This window comes from Vidua macroura, chromosome 18 (assembly GCF_024509145.1).
Source record: "Vidua macroura isolate BioBank_ID:100142 chromosome 18, ASM2450914v1, whole genome shotgun sequence".
Lineage (NCBI taxonomy): Eukaryota > Metazoa > Chordata > Aves > Passeriformes > Viduidae > Vidua > Vidua macroura.
Window position 1 is genome coordinate 3,788,573 of NC_071588.1, and position 22,787 is coordinate 3,811,359.

General features: G+C 41.5%; 1 protein-coding gene across 14 annotated transcripts in view; it reads right to left on the reverse strand.

Annotated features, from left to right (window-relative positions):
* ATXN2 (ataxin 2) overlaps positions 1–22,787 on the reverse strand; it is a 49,429-nt gene that overhangs the window by 16,816 nt on the left and 9,826 nt on the right. For 4 of the 14 annotated variants that reach the window (XM_053993405.1, XM_053993412.1, XM_053993410.1 and 1 more), the window contains exons 6-18: positions 16,304–16,428; positions 15,008–15,099; positions 12,211–12,408; positions 11,528–11,706; positions 9,745–9,954; positions 7,470–7,652; positions 5,838–6,026; positions 5,045–5,152; positions 4,084–4,154; positions 3,084–3,391; positions 2,604–2,667; positions 2,335–2,487; positions 1,331–1,397 (exon numbers count right to left, since the gene is read on the reverse strand). In XM_053993405.1, the coding sequence (XP_053849380.1) occupies positions 1,331–1,397; positions 2,335–2,487; positions 2,604–2,667; positions 3,084–3,391; positions 4,084–4,154; positions 5,045–5,152; positions 5,838–6,026; positions 7,470–7,652; positions 9,745–9,954; positions 11,528–11,706; positions 12,211–12,408; positions 15,008–15,099; positions 16,304–16,428 (1,947 nt within the window). Of the gene's footprint in view, positions 1–1,330; positions 1,398–2,334; positions 2,488–2,603; positions 2,668–3,083; positions 3,392–4,083; positions 4,155–5,044; positions 5,153–5,837; positions 6,027–7,469; positions 7,653–9,744; positions 9,955–11,527; positions 11,707–12,210; positions 12,409–15,007; positions 15,100–16,303; positions 16,429–22,787 lie in introns of those variants that run through there. The other 10 variants (XM_053993407.1, XM_053993408.1, XM_053993411.1 and 7 more) reach the window with 8 other exon arrangements.

Sequence of the window (22,787 nt, forward strand, 5' to 3'; positions counted from 1 at the left end):
CACCTGAGCTCTCCTGGGAAGGTGACCACCCAACTCACTTGGAACAAACTAATTCAGCCTATAAAGCATGGGCTTGGGAGCTCCAGGAGAGCTCCAGGAGGGCTTCAGCTTCCTGCAGTCAGGCTGCAACTATTAACAGAGCTACCTCAAGCTCCTCTAAACTTCACTGCAGGGACAATGCCCCAAATCTCTTAGGCAGAGGAGAGGGAAATGCTGAAAACATCCGTAAATTCACTCAATGATTTTATTTACACTGCAGATTAACAACAGAAAGAAGTAAATACAGGAGGCAACTTGAACAGTGTAAAGGCACAGAGCTGTAACCCAGGCAGCTCCCACAGGGCTGTGCTGCACACAGATGGATATGCAGGAAATATTGGAACTTAAAAAGGAACGCAGAATTGGAGCTGCCTCACCCAGCAAGCAGCACTCAGCAATGTATTTCTGCTTAAAACAGTGTAACTAACCAGAAGATTTCAGGGGTGAGGCCACAGTGAAGTTACTGTGTTTTAAGACAGAAATACATTGCAGGGTTTTGTCTCCCCTAGGTTGATAAAGGCCACTTGTTTGTTTCTAAACAGCAGGAAACAATTTCCTCCTGCAGTGACTGGAGCTGCAGTGCTGGTCCTGTCCTGCAGCACTGGCTGCCACTGCAGAAGCATTCACTGGGCACAGTTACAGCGTTCCCTGGAACAGGAGCACAAGAACAAGAGCAGCACTTTCTGCTCCCTCACTGCCCTGCCCAGCCCAGGGAACATCTCACCACCCATCATGACTCCAGAGCCACGGGTGTCACTTAAACACGTGGCATTGTCATTGTTAGTCCAGCTGTTCAGTCACTGGCCCAGCAGGAATGAACAAGAACAAACTGGAACCAGCTCTTTCCAGAAGGGCAGCAGAGCAAACTCTTCCTGGAGAAATAGTGACTCTGCATGTTGTTAAAAACCCCCTCTATTAAAGCACCAATTGGGGCACTGCTGCAAACCAGTACAGAAAACCAGCAGAGAAGTTCCCTTTAAACACACCTGTAATATTTATGAAATACAGGAGATGATCAGCTCACCCTAATGCTCCAAGTAACAGAGATGTTTTCCTGTTTATCAAATCAGACTCCAAACCAAGCAACCCCCCATTACTCAAACCTGGCATGTTTTAGCTGAATTAGTTTATCTAAAAATCCATTAGTATTTCCACTTACTTCCCTTTAATAAAAATAGCATTTAAAATATCGATTGAATCCAAATTGCCATGGATTAGAAAACACACAAACATTTGTCATTTAGCCATGCTGCATGCAGACTGAGAACCAAACAGGCAGTATTATTCTCACCTTTACCTGCTCTATATGTCTTGGCTTGGTTCACTGGCATGGGCGTCATGGGAATAGGATACAAAGGCTGAAACAGAAGAAGTTGAAGGTATGATATTCCTTTAAAAACTCAGTGTGTGCTGGGGTGGGGGCCCCACTCAGCTTTGATGTGTTTCCCTCGGTTCTGCTACAGGGTTTAGTGAACTCTGCCTAACCTATGAGATTTTCTTGGATCAGTGTCATTAAGTCTGCATGGACACACAACTAAGACCAGATGGTTGGCAACAACCAGCCCAGGAATGCTACTGCTGCTACTGCAGGCACTGGGCTCAACCTGACAGCCTCACAGCAGCTTTTTGATATAAAGCTGAGTCAGGAGAGGGTTAGGCTGAAGGATCAGGGAAAGGTTCTTCCCCCAGAGGGTGCTGGGGCACTGAACAGGCTCCCCAGGGAATGGGCACAGCCCTGAGGCTGCCAGAGCTCCGGGAGAGGTTGGACAACACTCTCAGGGACAGGGTGGATTGTTGGTGTCTTGTGCAGGGCCAGGAGTTGGGCTGAAGATCCTTGTGCATCCCCTCTACCTCAGGATATTCCATGATTCTCTGATAATGGAGCTAGATTTGAAATCCCAGTGCTCCCTACAACAACCAGAAACCAGTGGGACACAGCTGGAAACAAAGAAACAGTTGCAGAGAGTGAGAGACTATGCTTGGAGAACTGGGAGGAAACCTGCACAGATCCACAATAAATGTGGGCTGCTAGCATTTACAAGTGTTTGGAATTATCTGAACATCCAGACTGAGCGAGCACTGGGAAAAGTCAGTATTTACACAGCCAAAACTTAACAACAACATGATTTATATTTACAAGAGCAATACAGGCTGTACTATTTCACTGTTTTAACTCACAGCTCCCAAGCTGCTGATCTTTAAGGCCCTTCCCAACCCAAGCCATTCTAGGATTCCTAAGCCTGCTCAGCTTCCTGAGGATCTCTGTGAAGTGGTGAGGAGTTTGCAGCACTTTACCTGCACGCCTGGGCTCACTGGAACCGGGTACATCATATTTGGTGCAAAACAAACAGGCTGAGTGTACACGGGGGTTGGCTGCTGATGCCCCACCATGGAGGGGCTGGGCTGAGCTTGAGGACGAGGGGAGGTTGGTGTAGTAGAAGGTTTCGGCTACAAACAGAGGTGAGCAATGGATATGGCAGGGTTAGTTTGAGTATCCTCCAAGGAAAAGGTTGGCTTATAAAGATCTACTCAAAGGCACTGATAAACAGCATCAAATCACTTACTTGAGCAAAAGATCGAGGGTTGAACTCTTTAGCATTAGGATTAAGTGTTGATTTTCTAACTTGCCTAAACATAAAGAACAAAAAATTAAGTTGGGCATTATTCTTTTACAGGAGTATCTGCAATTAATAATTTAAGAAACATCTCATTTCCATCAGATTTCTGAGAAGTCAAACACCTCATGTCATGCAAAAAAACATTCTCATTAAGAGACTCTTACTACAACTACCCACAAAAGTTTTCCAGTTGATACCACAGCTCATGTGAGCCAGGAAAACATTGAAATAAGCTTTTAGATATGAACTAGGCATCAAGAGGACCAGAGCTCTGCACTGAGTCAGGAGATGACTTTCAGGGCAGGCCCCTGTTGTTCCTCCTGTGTAACAGCACCTAGAGCCAGGAAGGTGTCACCCAGTCATGACTTCTACACAAGGTCTGCTGTTAATAAAGATGTGCTTATTCCAAAAGGCAGGGTTACTCACTCAGAAGTATCCTTCTTCTCCTCTTTATCCTCTTTGTCCTGTTTACTTCCAGGCCCAGATGTCTGTACACCTTGGGAGGTCACCTCAGGCCCTCGCTTTTGCTCAGAGCTGTTACTCATGGAAGGAGAAATACTGGGACTGTTGGGTTTGCTACTGCCACCATTAGAGTTGGTGTTACTGCCAGCTTCTATGATAGATTCTTTAGGGGTGGATTCTGTCTTTTCTTTAACTACATCTCTTGATTTTTCACCTTCTCGGGTTTTGTTTAGCAGCTGATCCACTGCATCTGAAGAGGAACTGGACTGTAACTGAAAAAACCCAAGGGATATATTCATTAAATTGATACAAAACTCAGGAGAGACCATCTAATGCTGTCACATACACAAGCGTAAAACACAGTCCCACAAGCCTCCATCATCTGGAAATGACCTTTTAAAGCACTCATTTCCATTTCTACTAGGAAAGAAATCCATGGGCACTGACAGTGTTTAAGCTGGCACTGTGTAAGGAGCTGTTCAGCCACTCAAGTGACCTGTATGTTGATTAAAGAGTGACAGGAAAGCTTCAGACAACCCTCTGGACTCATCATCCCCTGAGTGATTTAACAGCACCACTTGAAAAGCTAACCTGATTTAATAAACCCTTATAACCAGGAAATAAGTAATATGAATTCATCTTCAATTTTCCTCTGCAAAACTCTTCATTTAATTTTGCAACAGCTCCTCCATATGGAGTGTGAGATAATTATTTGTGCCTAATGATCAAACAGGTTTCAAGTCCTGCTTTCAGTGTACAGTCAATATTCACATTTATGTGCATTAGGCAATTGTACAAACAAGAGTCAGCATTGATTTTACAATACCTAACATGAATTCTTACAGATATTTTCATACATTAGGCTAAAGTATAAAGACCTGTTAACATAGGCAGTGTGTTCAATTCATTAAAATAATCTGGACACACATGAGAATGAAGACACCACTAACAGAGACAAACTTACCCTAAAGTCATTCTTAAATTTCTTTAAATCATCAATCTGTTTTCTATGCTCTGAAACAATTGGAGAGACACCTGCCAAATACAAGATCAACATTGTCCAAGCATTTCTAATACAAGTTTTATACACATTACTAAGTTTGCAGAAAGATAATGGGTTTGCAGATATAAAAAAGAAATCCAGCACCTTATTTTGGGCTTTAATTTGGTACAATTCCATGACCTACGTGTAGGAGCACACAGAAAGCCTCTGTGAAAGCAGAGCATTACATAACTGATTTATCTTTAGTTCTGATGCACCACACCAAGGCAGAAGCCCTGAGGTGCAGGGACTGCAGAACTCTCTGAACACAAAGAACATGCAACAAAACCCCCAACCCAGCCTGTGCCAGCATTTCAAAACACAGCAAGTGAAGGAGAAACCCTGATCAAGGTGAGCTTTATGGCTGGACTCATCCTAAAGGTCTCTCCAATGAGAGAATGAATTAATCTGGTTCTCAGTTTAACAACATGAAAAGTTTTTTTTTTTTTTTTGAGAACTGAATGAACTCTACAGAGACAAACAAATGTAAGGCATTAATAGGAAAAGCACAGTTAGAAAAGCTCTGCTGACCACGATGCTCAGAAGTATTGTGAGCACGGCTCTAAGAAGAAACATATTCAGTCCAAAGGCAGCTAAAAAGCAGCTCTGTGAGCAGGGGAAAGAAAGAAGGGGGGGGAAAAAAAGAAAAAAAAGCAAGTGAAATCACACCATCCACATGAGCATCTCTACACTTGGTGTTGATGGAATGAGTCACAAACAACATTTCAAAGTGCCACTTAACAACTGCATGAGCAAATTTCACTGTAGAACACCAGACTGTCTCCAAGCCTTCCTTAAAATGCCAACTAGAGCAGCCAGGACAGCAGGTTTAGTGTGCACAATTCCTACATCACTCGAGTACATGAAAGCTTTGGATACAAACCTTTGTTTTCAGGTTTAGAAAAACTAGGAGAAGTCTCACTTGGCTTTATATTCTCCTTGTTTCCAGTTGCAGAATTTTGCCTCTGGTCCTGAAGCCTTGTATCTTTAGCTGGAGAAGAAATTGCCAAAGTTATTCTCTTATACACAACTCCAACTGACCAAAGAGAAGGCAAGAGAGAAACAGGGGGGAGATTTAACCATTTTTAGCTTGAAAAACCTTTTAAATTACACATTTCCCGCTACCTAGTTGGTGCCTGGAGGATCATCATCCCTCATGTTCCCTCCCTGTCCTACTGTCAAATGAAAAAAACCCAATTAAACTCATCCCTCTCTTCATACACAAAACCTTAACCATGCTGAACAAACTATAAACTTAGCGCCAATTATTTTCAACAGTCCAAGCTCTTCATACAGAATGCTACAAAGACTTGAGAGTTCTTAGACATTTGACTGTGCTTCTGAATGTTTTTTTTTCCCTCATTCCTTTGTCTGAAACTGGTGGCCTGCGTTTCTTTAACTTAAAAAAGAGGCAAAACTCATTTTGGAAGAAGAAATCCTCAATTAAGTCAGACACCTATAAATCCTTAAGGGCACAAGAAATTAAGCATAGAGACTTCTCAAAAAGCCTCTCTCCAACCTTAGTTTAAAGCTGAAGAAATGGGAACTCACAGTAAAAAATTAAATATATCCCAAGTTTTCCCAAGATTCAGCAAGCAGCTGTGCTCTTGCCTGGGCACATTCCTTGTCAGGAATTAGGGAAAGGGAGCATTTGCAAGGTACTGAGGGCCACTTACCTTCATTGGAAGGGGTGACTGCTCTGTTGGATGCAGGGCTGGCAGGTGTAGGAGAGGCAGCTGGAACAGGCATGGCAACAGATTCAGTGGGAATAGTACCAGGCTGAGGAGAAGGCAGAGCTGGTCCCATGGGAGTGCTGCTCTGCCTTGGAGACCTAGGCCTGTGTGTTTTAGGGGATAATCTCGGAACTAGAAACAAACAGGAAAAAGCAGTTATAGGATGAGCTTCCCCAGCTGCTCAGCAGTTTGTTTTAGTTTTAAAATGGCTACAAACATGCTTGGAAACACTTTGTGAGATATTATGTAGTAACTGAAAACCTGTTTACCTTTCAGGCACATCTAGTTCTTTACAAGGCAGCATTTCATAGAGAATGGGGCAATTTCTCTGCAGATTTTCCCCCCACAAAATTATCACTGCCCTCTAATCCCACCAAGAATCTTCAAAATGCTTCCCCAAGCCCCCAGTAGTACAACTACAACAGCTCACATTAACCCAGCTTCAGGCAGAACACAAAAGGTGGTCAGGTCTCCACGCAAAGAGACGTAAAACATTTTTAAAGAGGGCTGAAAAAACACATCCATTTTACAGCGTCCTCTTTTGGAGGTTTGCCAGCTGGAAAAAAAACAACACAGCCTATTGAAAAAAAGAGTGCTTTTAGGCAGATTTTTGCCCCTGTGTTAAAGCAGCAAGGAAAGTTGTGTATTCTTCGAACAGTAAGTTGTAGCTCCTGCTTCCTGCTCATCCCACCTGTGCTTTTTTGTCACATATAAACTCCCAGTGAGTGAGCAGAAAGGCAGGCAAGTGGTTTAACAGTCCTACTTGCATGTTAATAACATATAAACAGGGAAGGTGGATCACAAATAATGCCACAATTGAAGAGCTGAAGTTTTTTCCACATATGTGGGTCTAATTTATACCCTCTTTCTGAGAAATGTGTTCCCAACTAGGCTCCTCTAGAATTCTGCACTGCTAAAAAATACCCAAAAAGTACCTAAAAAGGACCAAACTGCTGCTCTCCTGCCCTCCAGGAAACATCCAGCTCCTGACAGCCCACCAGAACATGGCCTCAACTCAAGAGCTCCAGACTAGACTTTTGGCACAAGACTGAGCTTTAAGTCAAATATTAAAAAAAAATACATTAACTGATTAAGACACTCACTATAACTGCTCCTACAGTAGCCAAGAACAACATCACCACTTAAAATCCACGTAAATTTTAAAGGAGAAGTACATCCAACTTAACTTGAGTATCAATTCATCTTTTAACACCAACCTTCCTCTACCCAAACACCTCCTTCCTTTGTAAAGCACAATCCAGCCACGCTGCCATAACCAAACTCAGGGATGCAGTGGCAAATCTCTAACTCCTCCAATAAATCCCCTAAAAATGAATCCTTTCAACAACTAATTCCCACACTTCTCCTTCCTTTCTCTCCACACAGCACCTGACTCTACAATATTGCACCAACTCTCACTCAGCTATCTGGGAACATCCTTCTCCCAACTCCAACCTTAGCCCAGTATTTGATTATTCAGAGCCTGAATTGCCTGGAAAAGGCAGAATTCCGCTGAGCATTCCCACTCTAAGGATCCCCCTGCAAGCCATCTGCAATAAGCCAAGCTTTACCTACCCCCACTGACAACTGATGACCACGTCCCACCTGAAGGGCTGCCTCGTGCCACTGCAGCAGTAGATGCTTCCCCAGGTGCATTATGAGATACAAATTCTAAGCCACTTGAAATTGTACCCCTACCAGTAGAGACTCTGTGACCTCGAGGGTGCCGTTGAGCCTTTGGAGACATCCGTGGAGGCCCTGAGGAAAAAAAAAGACAACCCCACACAATAAGTGCTTCATGTCCACCACAGAAAACCCAAACATCTCTTCTTAAGATTGCATTTCATCTTAAAACTCTCAATAAAGCAGCAATAAAATCAAGCAATTGGCACTAAAAAGGCCAAGGCATTGGTTCAGCCAGGCTGCCAACACTCATCACCTCCCCAGGGCAGCTCCTGGGTATTCAGAGGCTTTATCAGCACTGAAACAGGTGTGCAAGGCCTGGATTTAAAATATTTCAATCCAAGCATCCACCACTGCCAAGTGCAAGCCAAGCCATAAAGGTCAGTGGTGCAGCTGCCCCTGGATAAGCACAGTTCCAGGCTATCAAACATTTTTCCAGAAAATAAAAAATTCCCAGTGCTTTTGTCAGGTGGTCAGTGATCCCAACCATTTATAGTCACCGCTGGCTGACCAATGCTCTTGGGGAATTTCAGCAGAGCATTCTCTGCAGCGAGGCTGAATTGCCTGCAGCAGGTCACAATTCATTTCCAAGTCAGCAAAAATTGCAACTAAACAAGGGATTGTTATCCCAAGGTTCAAGTCATGCATGTTTAACACCAGAAGCCAAAGTCATAAGTGAACACAGGAATTCTGCACAGCCTGTACAGCTGCCACACCATAGTTATGCTCAAATCTAAGCAGCAATACAATTCTTGCATCCTAATAAACATTTTCTTCACAGGATTAGACTCAAATGTTGATACTTCAAAAGGAAAAAACTGTGTGTGAACAGAATCTGGCTGATTGCAGCTCATTTTTAACACAGGTCAGCAACAGGGTTAAGTTCAGATAATGGCTTTTAGGTTTCAATAAAACTTCTAAAACACCAAGTACCTTTCCTGGTAACATAAATCTTTAAATGTCAGCCTCTATTTTAACCATGAACCTCAAGTCCACTTCAATGCAAATTTCACACAGGTGAGTATTTTAAATACACATTTCCCAGGAATAACCTTGCAGCAGTAGGAATTAAACGTTGCAGTAAGCAGCAGTTCACTGCACGCCTGACAAACCAACCACAGGTGCTAAGAAATAATTCAATTTGCAGGTGCATTCTCAGTTCCTTACTCCATGAAAAGCCCACAATAAATGGACAGTAGGCCAGACAGATGTGGCTACCACCCACTTTTTGGTCAGGAGCATTTCCCAGTGTTCCTGCTGAGTCTCAGGGATCATTCCTCTCTCTCCCATGGCTCCAGTGGAGCCAGCTGCAGCACCCACTGCCAGGCTCCAGGGAGCTCAGCACAACCACTCTGCATTTTCTACGCTTGCTGCACTGTGCTGTGCAGGGTTTAAGTGCACTTGAAATAAAAATTATACACCATGTTCCTTACTGTACCCTCCCAGGACAAATTTAGTTGGGATAATTCTGCATTCAGCTACCAAAGACTCACAGGTCAGCTTTTCTCTGTATATTATTGACTGCTAGGGAGCTGATTTATACTTCTGAATAAAAATTTCCTACAAATTCACCTTTGAAGCAGCTCATCCTACCCCATTCCACAGTTCACTTCTCTGAATACAGCATTTTTATTATCATTATTGTCACTGGTTGCTTTACAAGAGGTGATTCAATGATTTAGTTATACTTTTTGTGGAACAACTATGTTAAAATTGGTATTTTATATAAATTTTTAGTCCTAAAAATGCTCCCTAAAGTTATCAGGTCCTGCATGTTGTTGTTGGTTAAGACACTGAGCAGCGTTTACAAAGCTGAGTTTAATTTCATACCAAACTCGGGAAATTTCACAGCTTTCTTTCGTTTTTGTAAAGCTCTTCAAATCAAACAAACAGAAAAAAAAAAAAAAAAAAATAAAAAAAAAAAGAAGCCACCAACCAAACCAACAAAACAAACAAAAAAAAAAAGGTTAATAGAAATAGTCTGATAAACTAAAGTTAAACACAAATTATAGGTTAAGTAATGAAGAGAAAAAAAAAAAAACAAACCAACAAAAAGAAAAAAAAAACGACTTGTCAATAACTAACAACTCACGGAGGAGTTAAAAAACAGAGAGACAAAACAAAAAAACAAAAAAACCAAACATGAACAAATCGTGGTATATTGTACCTTCTGAAGACATGCGTTTAGGCATAGTAGAGACAGGAGCTGGAGAACCATGAGCAGAGGGGTGAGACGGGGGCCTGGAGGGCCGCGAGGGGGGCCTGGAGGGCGGCCGTGTAGGGGTGGCTGCCCGAGGTGGAAGAGAGTTGGGACCTGACTGGTAGCGAGAAGGTGGGCGAGAGGAAGGAGATGGGCAAGGCGATGGCCAGGCAACACCTGACAGAACAAATGATATGAAGGAAAGTATAAAAACTAAAGAAAAAAAAAAATTATGGGGGCGGGGTGGGGGGGACTTGGGGAGGGGAGGGTGTTGGGGGAAGGGGAAGGGGAGGGGGGGAAGGGGAGGTCAACAGAAAAAAAAAAAAAAGTAAAATATGACAAAATGATTTTTTGGTTGCTTTTTTGTTGTTTTTTTGTTTTTTTTTTTTTCCCGTGGTTTAACCCTTTGGGGATGGATCGAGGTGGTAATTGAGGAGATAAAGTCTCTGCAGGGTTGGGTTTGCCTTGGTTTTTGGGTCAAATTGAACTTGTGAATGTCACAGGCTCCCCAAAGGGTTAATTAGGATCTACAAACACTACTAAGGAACAGACAGTAAAGTTTGATCTGTTAGCCTGGCATACCAATGCTCCACAGCACCCAGCACTCCACAAAGGTCCTTAACAGCTACCAGAGGTTCTCAAACAGCTGTTCACAAACAGTACTGACCACACAAACTGCTACTTTCAAACCAAATGATGAGTAAATATCCATCTAGGAGCTGGACCTTTACAAAAACCAGCGGTGTTCAGTGTCTGAATGCTGACATTTATGCCTTTATCACTTATCTGAGGTATTAATGGAGGATTTTAATCTAGGATGTAGGGCTCATGGTTTCCAAAGCAGAATTAATTGAATTTACAAGCCATTCTGAATATTTTAGGTCTATGATGTTGATTCAGCAGAGTAATAGGGTGAGAGAAACCACAAATACTACAGACAAATTTCAAGGTTAGCATTGTTTGGGCAAGGCTCAGTTGTCCATCCTTTACAGAGCTGACTCTGGTTTTAGAAAGGAAGTCTCACTTACCTTTAGATGCTTCTCAGACTTCCTCTCCAGACAGACCACTTGAGCATTATACATTTTTCATTTATTCACAGCAATTTATTATAATACCATTTTTAAATTCTAGAAATAATGCCTTGAGGACAGGGCACTGCTGAAATCCATCTCCAGAAATGGTGTTTGGCTTCTGGGACACCAATTGCTGCCATGCAGTGCCTACTGATGCCTGGTCAGAAATACTACCCATGTGTCCAGCAGAAAATACTCAAATACCCATTTGGAGGGAAGGCTTTGGATTGCTTTTCTCTAACACTGTTCTTGTTTCTCCCTTCCCATTTTCATGAAGTCAAGCAAGTGGCTTTATTCTCTTCCAGAAAGGAAGGGAAGCTCTTCCTCCTGCCACTGCCTTTCACCAGGTGTCAGCACTGCTGCTCCTCCACACAGAGCTTTGCAGTGCTGATGCAGTTTTTCATCTTTAAAAGCACACAGTGCACCATCATCTAAAACAAAGGTGTTTGAGGAGGAAAATAAATGACATTTCTGCTCTGCAAAGCCACAGACAGCGCAGTGCAATGAGTGTTCCTTTGTAAGTCAAGCCCAAATCCAACTCACAACCTCTGTGTTAAATGATGAATGCTAACCTGGTTGATGAAATACACAAACTAATTCCACACCATTTTCAACACAAAGTGAGGTAGTTATCTGCAGAGTTATGAGGTACACTCATTCAGATTTCAGATACTTGCCTCCGTTAACTACTCTCTGATCTGCTCCAGAGTTAGGGCTGAATTCTGAAGTGTGGGATCCAGACCTTGAGATTGGTGGGCCTGATCCAGACTGGCCCATCCTCGGTGAGTTTTGTCTTCCACTTCCCCAGGACAGGACATCTCTGTTCCTCTGTCCAGGTGGAATGTATTTATTTTCTCTGAAACACAGCAAATTTCTATCAGTGTTGAGACATAACTGAGAGGCAACAAAAAAGCACCTCATTTTCTCTCTTTTTCTCCCATCAAGCCAAGGAGAAAAGTCTAAATAGTATCAGATGTTGACCCAACAGTCACCTCATGAATTGGCTTTTGATAGTGGCCACACAGTCCACTTTATGAGCCCACAGGCACTGAAGGATTAGCAGTAATGCCTGAAATTCTCCAGGACACACCGAAACCACTGCTCCTTCCTGTAATTTGGGACAAATTCACCACGGTGACAGGTCAGAATGGGGAAGTTTGTTTCACTACAGAGATAATACAGGGCCAGGCAGAGGTGTCCAAGTCAGCCTGAGTGCCAAAACCAGCACAGGATTATTTACACAAGGCTCCAAACCTAATCAGGCCTGCTGAAAAAGCCCAGTATCAATGAGCAAACTGCCGCAGTACCAAAATACCTCCATAATTTAAATAAAAATACTATTCACAGTGTACTCAAGTACCTAGTGTTCACACCATGTCCTTCTCTTTCATTAGCATTTCTCTGAACAGCAGTATATTTTTCTTCTTCTGTCCTTTCATCATTTTCCAAGGCAACCCGAGCTTTGTATTGGGCACTTGATTCAATTTCCTCTGCTAATTGAGTTGCTCTGGCTTCCCGCTTTAAAAACTCTTCTGAATTATCTCTTTCTAATGGCACCCTAAAAAGACAATGGAAAGGAAAAGAATCTCTGAAATGCATTCAAAAGCACAAAGGAGTTACAAAAATCACACAGCGTTCGTTCTAACCGAGTCAGAGTGAAAAAAAAATCTTGCTCCTAAGCCAGTAGACTTGCTGTCTTTTTTTTAATACAAAATTCCTGGACTGGTTTGATATTATGGACAAATTCAGGGTCATTTACGTGCCTAGAGAGCTGAGGTCAGGGTGCAGAACTTCTCCACAGGATTTTTAAAATCCCCAAAAATCCATAAAGCTGTGCAAAAGCTCCAAACTGTTAACATGGTTGAGAATATAAGGAATAAAAAGCCTCAGACTGCTTTTTACACAGGAAGCTACTCCAAGAGCCCAAATTTGAATTTTTTTTTTAGCTATTTACACATTGCCAGCAGACACAATCCTACTGAAATTAGAGAGTGACATCCTTACTCCTTTGATAATTCCAGCCATAGAATTTCAGCTCTCCCAGTTATGAAGAACTGCAGAAAAGATGGATGCAACACTTCAGAGCACAGGACCAAAAATTCCTGACTCATCTGTGAGTGCCAGGACCTCAGTCCCATTCTTTCCATCTCTCTCTCTATGGCAGGCAATGGAATATTGCAGAAATTGTCCCTTAGGAAAGCCACCAAGTCAAAATTCAATACATGAGCACTGAAACACTGAAAAATCCCAACCAGGGATGGGATCATACCTGGCACCTCTTTCTGTCACCCATTTTTGGGGTTTACCTGTCCTAATATTTGTGCCAGGTTTAAAAAAAAAACAATTTTTTCCCCTGATTTTAACTTCAAGTTGCAAAAGTTGTTCAACCTTACTTCAGAATAAGCTACATAAAAATACAGAACAGAGCTGAGGCTTGGCCCATGCTCTGCTGGGCATTACAGAATCACTACTGCCCATATTTTGAATAATATAAAGAAGAAAAACAAAGAAAGTGGGTGGAGATACAAGCCAAGTATAGAATAATACATGCAAAATTGCTCAAGTGTTGGTGGCAGAACGAGGAAAACAAGTGGCTTTGCTAAATTCCAAGCCAGCACTCAGCTACTGCAGCACAAGTCTTTCCTCACATTTTTGGCCAGTCAAAATATTTACTGGCCTTATCAATGGTAACTGCAAGAATATTCAATAAAACTCTTCAGCATAAAGCTTTGGCTCAAGTAAGATTTACATGAATGCAAAGCCAGGCCCCTCTGTTCATAACACAATAAAGGAGAACAGTCAATAATCCTCATTTATTTAAAGTGAGTGCAAAAAATGAAGGGATGTATGGCAACCTAAAGAGGCAGGGAATGATTTCATGTTTTCTAAGAGGCCTTTAAAGATGAGAGAAAGGGGATGGACAGGATGACATTGTTCAGAACCCTGGTGATGATCAATACATTTGCTGGAAAACAAACTTGTACCTTGATGCAGTTTGACAAACTCTACCTGCTACTGCTTAGCTCTAGGAAGAGAAAACAATCAAACAATAAACCCTTCAGCTGCACATCTAAGCATTTAGTGGAAAAGCAGGAAAAGAGCTTCCCAGTTTAGCAGACTGATATGCAAAGCAAGTTGCTTGACTAGGGGGAAAAAAATTTTTGAATTAATTTAAAGCCACCTTCATGTTTTTAATCTGTTTCCATTAATATCCAGAAAGCAGAAAGATGGAAGGCTGAAGTTCAAAAGTACAAAAAGTACTTAGAGCAGTGAAGGGAAGGAAAGGACAGCTTCCCCAGGATTCAAACATAAGCTGATTAGGACACTTTGATTATCACCATGTCACAGGTCCATTTGCACAAAACACAGAAATCATATTGTTGAATCAGAGACCTGTAGACAAGTGCACACACACACACAAAAAAAAAAAAAAAATCAAAATATTCACTGCTATTCCTTGATATTCAAAAAAATCAGTTTCTGCTTCGGGGGTTAAAAGAGTGGGGAAATCCTGAAGCCATTTCACAATGGCTGTGAACATCTGCAGTCCATTTGTGTTGCAGTTGCAGTGAACATTAGAGCTGCAGACTCTGGGGAACAAATCACTGCCAGAGTAGCCAGAGCAGCCTTTATACTACTTCTATATTCCAGTTGTTATTAGATTTAACTAAAACTTCAGTTTAGAGCTGGACAAGTCTGCTAAACAAGCACACAACCCCCACCCTGCTTATCAGCAGCTTTTCAGCATTCCAGTATGTTCCAGATCAATTGTCTCAGTAAAATCAGGGTTTAGCCAAGCTGCTCTGCTAGGTTAAACAAAAAACTATAGGTGTAGCAGCTACATACAGATTAATTCACAGCTTTCCACCCTATTCCTGGAAGTTTCTGCGAGAAACAAGCCTTATTGCATGGCTAAATTCAGAAAACTCTGCAATGGGAATGAGCTGTGCCCATTTAAGGGAATATATAAAGATTTCTACATCTAACTATTCACAGAAAGCTGGCAAGGTTTCTTAAGCACCATTCATTCATTGCTTTTGCAGTTATTTGATTCCACAACTTCAGAAACTATGCAAAATGAGCTGCAGAATATAAAGTTTGTCAAACCAGGGAGAACATTCAATACAAATCTAATAACAAAATATTTTGGAACTTACGTATAAGAAGATAAACTGCTGTCATAAGTTGACACTACACCATAATTTTCTTCATTGTAACGAAACATGTCATTGGGATCCCATCCATTAGACTAGAAGAAAATGATGCTTGTTTTTCAAAATGACACTGGAAACACATTCCCTTCAAATTAAGGGCTGATGGCAGAAGTTAAACCTTCTGCCTTTTTTCCTGGACCTATGAACTCGCTGTCCAGATAACAAAGTTATTAATGCCACAGTTTATTTCAGGGAGCTTTGTTCATCAGCTGCACAGATTCTACCGTCAAAATTCCTCCTTTTTTTTTGTTTTGTTTGTTGTGAGTCTTGGTATTGTTTTTGTGGGTTTTTTTTAAGTACATGCTCACTCTGTACAAGAAGACTACTGGCTAGCAAGACATACATACATTAATATCTTTTTTGCCTTTTCTAAAAAGTGCAAATTAACACTTCTGAAACTTTTCAAAAGCACTGATGGAATTACCTGAGAGGCACCAGAGGCAGAAGACTCCTGTTGATCTGCACAACTCCCCCACTTCAGTAAAACTGCTATCACAGCACTCAAGCACAACAATAAATGCTTTGAATATTTTATAAAAGCACTGAGAGTACTGGGTATTCCAATAAACCTCAGCTCTACAGTACAGACACCAAAACTGCCAGGAGAATTGTTCTACCCAAAGTTAATATGCTCTAATCAGTGATATTATCTCCTTGAACACACTGCAGCCTGAACACCTGGCTACAAGAATTTCTGCTTGAGGAAAAGCTGACTGCTGTGATATATGAGGACATGGCATTTGAGGCCATATTCTTCATCCAATGATTCATAATCTGAGACTGTCCCTGTGCTTGGGTCAGCTCCCATCAATTCTCTCCATCTGCAGCCCAGGGACACTGAGCTGAGCACAATCTCCCCATCATTTCCAAGTGCAATGACAGCCAGACAGGAATGCTCTGATTGAACATAAATCACTCTGGGGCATTGCTGGATTTGGAGTCCTTAACAAAAGCTGCTATTTGGGTCCTGGAGTCCAACACAGCTCTTACCACAGCAGCTGCCATTGGTCAGAATTTGCCAAAAGTGCCATTTGAAAGGCAGCTATTCTCAGGCAGATCGTTCCAAAGGGCTGTGGCAGCTGCTGGCAAAGACTGAGCATCCACCAGCACAATGCAGGACAGCAATTTTGCTCCTCCAAAGTTCATTAGTAGATTGAAATTAAGGAATTATTTCAAGGCATGTCCAGGGAAACAGCTCATTTTCTACTGATGGCCAAAGATGATCAAAGCATCACTCACGACATCGGTCTCCAGCGCCTCCAGCTCCTCGGAAGCCGTGTTCTCTCCTCCATCCCATGGCTCCAGATCCTTCTCCTTGTGCTCTCCATTAACTTTAGCACTGATGGCTGAATCAGTAAAAGCATCTGCAACAGAGTGGGGAGGGTTGGGACCAGTGAGACCAGTTTGGGTAAGTTTGCACACTGGTTCTGAGCTGAGGAGCAGCTCAAACACAGCTGAATCACAGGTACAACATCGTCATTCCCCTTCTCTTGGAGCTGCTGGGCATCAGAAAGGTGCCTACCCCAGACTTAAAGTAACTGTGCAAGTACAGACTAACTTCTCCCATATCAGAAAATAGAATTATTTTCAGTTGTTTCAAAATGTTTTCTAAAATTACATGTATATTTGGGAGAGAAAAAGAGAAAAAAGGACAACACAAGGATCCCTATTCTTCTAGAAAACGGAAGACTTGTATAAAATTCTTTTCCAACTGCACACCACAAGAGTGTGCAAATATCAAAAAAGCAGGAAAGCAACTCCCTAAATGGGCAAAATACAATTTTCCTTTCAAATATCCACATTTCTTCTATTTCCACAACTCTTCAACACACCAACAGAGCAATTATCCATCAGCTTGGTGCTCCCATTTCCTGTGACATGAACAGAGGGGTCTCCTCTCCTGCCAGAGTTTTTCCAAGCAGCAGCTTATCCAAATCACACAGAAAAATCCAGGAACTCTCTACTTTTTGTTCTCAACAACACAAGAGAATAAATAACCAGTAAGGTTCTTCTATTGTTTATAAAAATTATAAAAACATCAAAAAATAAAGATCACAAACATTTATTTTGACTCGTTCATGTTTCATTCAAGCCAGACTTAAGAAGGAATAATACCAGAGTATTACAAGTGCTGTAAAAATATATCTAAAGCCTTTCAACAAGCTTTTGTATTTGTAAGCAACTGGATCTCAGAACTACATAGAGAACTTTAAAAGAATCAAATAAGCTTGTTATAAGCTCATGAATAAATAAATCAGCCTAAAGTAAATAAATCTTCAATCCAGAATTTCCTATCATCATCATTCTGCTGATAAAACAAGGAGAAAACATTTCAGACCTTTAGAAAAGATGAAATCAAACCACCAGGCAGTGCCAGATAAGGAAAAACATGGCCTAAATTAACTTCTGGCAAGATACAAAAATCTGCCTAAAAAAAAAATAAAATGAACTTTAAAGCTATTATGAAAAGAATTCCCAACATATGAAGTTGGTCACTGATGTAACAGCTTTTACACAATCACTGAGGATGCTTTAAAGAGAGACTGCTGACACTGCTTATTATTCCTGTTTTACCCAACCTCACAGTGAAATTCTGCAGATATATTGGATAAAAATTCACTGGACTTGGTCTCTCTAATAACAGCCAACACTATCCCATGAAATGCTCACACAAACAGCTTTTAAAATAGACTTTATTATAATATATACTATATATATGTGTTCAAATGTCATCTGAAACTACCCAGAACACAGTGCTACAACTCATAGTTAAGCAGTAGCTAAAGAGCATATTTTTAAGAATTTTAAAGAATGTAAACTCTGCGTTTACCTTATCAATACCCCATGGCTTAACTCAGATAAACCAGTGCTGCTCCTGCCCCAAACATCATTAATTCCACGTTTTATTTCTGCTCAGACCGGGACATGTTACACCAAACCCAAGTTGGAGGCTGTTTATGTCTTTTAGGAAATTGAAATTTGTTTCTGCATCTCTGGGAATGGAGGGAGCTCCTCTCCAGTGAGATTAGATAAATATGAATTAGGAGCCTGATGGCAGCACCTGATGAAGGCAATCTGTTTTTCAGAAGGGTGTTTCCTTAATTTCTATTAAATTCCTCCAGGCAAACTCTACACAACTGTGCCATTTTGGATGCTGTGAATAAAATACCAGCTTAACAAGACTCATCTACTCAACCCACTAATTTTCTTATTTAAACAGCCACATAAACATTCAGAAACGCTGTTATTGTAATGATACAGACAGAAAAAACACCCAAGTCAAAACAAAAACTCCACTATCAGCAAGTGCTACAGGTCTGAGTAGGATGTGTGCAGTCACTGCTGAGTTTCCCAGTAAATCCAGGATATCACAGGGCACAGGGAGCTCCACTGCTCTGCGTTCCTCTCTCATTTTACCATGAAAGCCACAAGTGAGACTTTGCCTGTTTAACCCCTACAACTCAAAGAAAACCCAAAGACAGGAGAAATTCAAGCTACAAAGGCACTCCCAACCAGACAATGTGCTCTCAAGAGCACCCAGGCAAAGTTTAAATGCAGCAGGATGGTACCTCAAGGCACAGATCAGTATTTTCCTGGAACATGGGAGACCAGAATTAAAAACCCAGCAAAGCCTCTTCCAAAATTAATCAGAAACAAACTTGAGAATGAATGTAAAAACCTCTAAAAATAACAGTTTCCAAAACAAAAACGTGGCTTTTAGGATGATTAATAAAGTAGAAGGTAAAGCATGAGCTGCTGCTGGAAGTGCTGACTGGCAGAGCAATAACTGACAAGACACTGCCCAGACTCAGCTTCCCCCTTATCTGGTGTCTCTTATCTCTGAGCTGTTGAAGGAGCAATTCACATGACACCTTGACAAGGCCAAATTTTTAATCAATCCCTTTTCTACACGGTAAAACCCGAGTTAAAGATCAAATGGAACCTGGTGAAACAAGGGGCTGAGGCTGTAACACTCAATTAGCCCCCACTGCTTCTGTACCTGCTTAATGTGACCTTTCCTAAGCAGAGGAGTTGGGTATCAAATACCTTGTTTTAAAGCCTGGTAAAAAAAAAAATCACTTTTCATTAATGGAAAAAAATCCCAAGGAGAGCTCCATGCAATGGAAATTCATATTAAGGCAAATTAAAAATACACATTCTGCAAAAAACTCAGCTGGGGCAAATTCCTCAAGTGTGTGCTACTGACTGAGTTAAAGAAAAAAGTGCCAGAGCAGAGCAATTAAGAGTCCGGGTTTAATTAATTTCAATGTCTAACATGCTTGTTTTCACAAACAGATTTTGGTGAAGAGCACAAATGTGCAATTAAGTGCCAGTCTGCAGCTGAAATGCCATTAAACCAATCAGTGTGACGTGCCAAAGGTGCTGATGGCACTCACTGAAGCTTTGATCAAGTCAAAGTAAACTGAGCTTTCACCTTAAAGGTTTCAACAGTAAGCTCTGATTTGTTTTGTAACTACTTACTATTGATTTGAAACATTAAAACCAGTTACCACCGGCTCTGCAGAGCCAACGTTTCCTTCCTTTGTTCATAAGATGCCTTCTGCTATTCCCCTTGCAACACTTTCTCTGGAAGGATGCCACTCTCAGAGCTAATTCAAGGAAAAACTTAAATAGCCAATTCTCTTCTGCCTTTCTTTTCATTGGATTTGTAGTATTTTGCTCAGTGTGCCAAAAAAACAATAGAAACATTGCAGAAGTCTTTTACTTTAGCAGTAAGTTATGATGTTTGAATTGTCTTGTCTTTGAAGAGAAGCCAAGTGCAAAGCCTTACTGAAATTTGAATGCCATGCAAACCAGCTCTGTGGACTGATCAGTGTTCAGGGCTCCCAGGAAACACTTCTTGTGTAGAATCAGGAGAAACAGAACCTCCTGCATCAATCAGGAGCCCAAATCACCCAGCAGCAGCAAGATGTCAAAGGTGAAGCAGAAAGATGTGCTAATATTAATGTACAGCCAAGGATTCCAGCCTGCACTGACAGTGGGTTTTTAGCAGCTGATTTCCTCTGCTTATACAGAAATCAGTGTCAGTCTCCCTTTAGGAGCAGACAGAACAGTCTGAAAAGGGAATGATGGATATAATACAGCTTCACCTGAGTTTCCCAGTGCATGTTTCATTCATCAGCCTGCCTGTACTGCAGCAAACCTCAATTCCACAGAGAGAGACCCTCAGGTGACTCCCTCCCCTTCCTCTGGAAGCCAAACAAGCACCTCCAGGAGCTGCAAGGTCTGTGCAGGCTGACAGAGCTGCAAATAAAGGCCCAGGAAAGAGGGACACTGATTTTTTTGAACATTCACAGCCACAACACCCCTCCCTGAGCAGAACTACCAATTTTTCTCCCAACCCTCCCAATTTCTACAATCTGGGCAGACCCCAGGCTTTCCCCTGGGGTGCCTCTGAAGGTGCAGTGTCATGCCTGGCACAAATCCACGTGTGCTGCTCCAGTTCCACCCCCCAGGCCTGCAGTGCTGTTCCCTCCCCTGAACTCTCTGGGTGGGTTATCAGCTCCCTGCCCCAAAGCTGCAGGGCTGTGATAGCACTGGGAGCTGCCTGGCAGGCTCTGGCAGAGGCTTTTCACACACAACTCTGTTTTCCTTCTTCTGAAAGGACACTCCATCCTATTCCCTTCTTCCCCACCTGCTGCTCTTTCCCATTCCTCTTCCAGTCTCTTTTTCAGAATCCAGAGAACATCTCTGCTACTCAAACCTGAGGGTGGACCAGGAGACCCAGACCCACAGGCAGGAGCCCATTTGCCCACATTCCTCCAGCCCAGCAGGGAACAAATGCCAGAATAAAATCCATAGGTACTTATACTGAATTGGGATGTATTAAAATTTTCAAAGCAATATCTTCTGCAGGAATTTATTTAGTTCAAAGGCTCCACAAAATCTAGAAGTCTCCTACAGGGTAAGAAATTACACAGAGAGAATCACAGAATATTCTGAGTTGGAAGGGACCCACAAGGATCATCACACCCCAACATCCTCCCGAAGGAGAGCTCATGAAAAGCCTTTTTATTTGACTATGATTTTAAAGCCTTTCCAACCAAGTATTCCCAAATTCTCCTCACCTGCCTGTGAAAATCAAGAACCACTGAGGGTTAGACAATTTAAAAGTCTCTGTTCCTAGGTAAAAGTGTAACCACAGCACCAAGCAGGGACAATTCCCAAAACAAGGAGCACCGAGTTCTCAGGCAGGAGTTCATAGTCAGTTTTCACTCTAAATCATCCAGTACCACAGAGATTTGGGTTTATTTACAAGAACAAAGGCCAGCAGTTCCTTCATGCACATTCACAAACTTCCAGCCTTTTGAATCCTTGCTTATTTAATTTCCCAGGAAGCAGAAAGCCCCTCATTGCTCTAATTTGAAGGTGTGATCAGAGACTGAGTTACACTTTCAAGTGTCATTTCCAGATAATGTATTATTGGGACAAAATGGAAAGCAGATTAATTCACCCACTCTGACTTATCAAGTTCTGCAGCCTTCCAGTTTATCTTTCTCTAAGTTTTTATGGCTTTATTTCAGCTCTCCAGTATTTAAGAGATTTAGACTCAGTCATTCCACCTAATAAAGTGAACTGAGGGACTGTTCAACCTGAAACAGTCATTTCCTTCTAAAAAATGTCCATGGAGCAATTATTCCTAGAAGCAGTAGTATATTCCTCATTCAGTCTGCTCAAAATCTATAAAGATTGGGTGAGGGAGAGCCCAGTTTGCATTTACATTAAAGTGATGTTCATACCAAACCCATTATAAAACAGCTCTCATGTAATTTAAATTCCAAGTCCCATCCAGAACCTGGAACTTATCTGCATTTCAATGCTGCATTTGCTCTGACATTATGCATCATCATCTGGGAAAAGCAAAAATTCCTTGAAACAACAAACCTCTCATTCTGCAGCTTTAGATCAGGCAAGAACAGGTACAAACACAAGGTGAAGAGAGAAATTCTCATTAAATGTCCTCAGGTCTCTACCCATCTCTAAGTCCCTGCTAACGGGAATAAAACCTCTGTTCCAACAACCACTGAGCTCCTGTGACAATTGTTAATCAGCCTGTAAATGTACACAGAGACAATTTCACCCCATGCCATAAAAACTTGTATTTCCTTTTATTCCTTATCCCAGCAAATCAGCAACATTAAGCATAAGGACTCTGGAGATTTGCTGTCCAAAACCAGAGAAATCTGCAAAGGAATAGAACTGACTCATGAGCTCTGAGGTTCCAGAAAAACAATCAGGGGCTTGGAGGTCAGACATTAAAAGTATGAAGACTGCCTGCAAAATTGTTTAATTTGAACAGTTTATCTTCAAGATTTTAAGATTTGTCTGTCACCTCTCTGTGTTTCTGTATCTCTTTACCTACAGGTCTACAAGAAGTAAAGGAGAAATTTAAAACACAAATGGAGGATTTTAAAAGAATTTTTAGCTTTGTTTGCAGGAGTATTTATAGAATATTTCTCTGAATGCATGTTTAGACACAGAAGTTACCTCAGTATAGACTCTATGTATCTCAATTCTGAGAAATAACCTTTTTCCCAAGAGTTTCTGTATTCAATGATTCTTGTATAACACTTAACAGAGAAATTTAAAAGACATTTACAAAAATGTGTCTACCTCCCATAGAATCTATAAAATATTCTGAAAAACCACTAAGGCTTTGCTTTCCAGACACCAAAACAGCTACTCAAAAATACATTTTTTT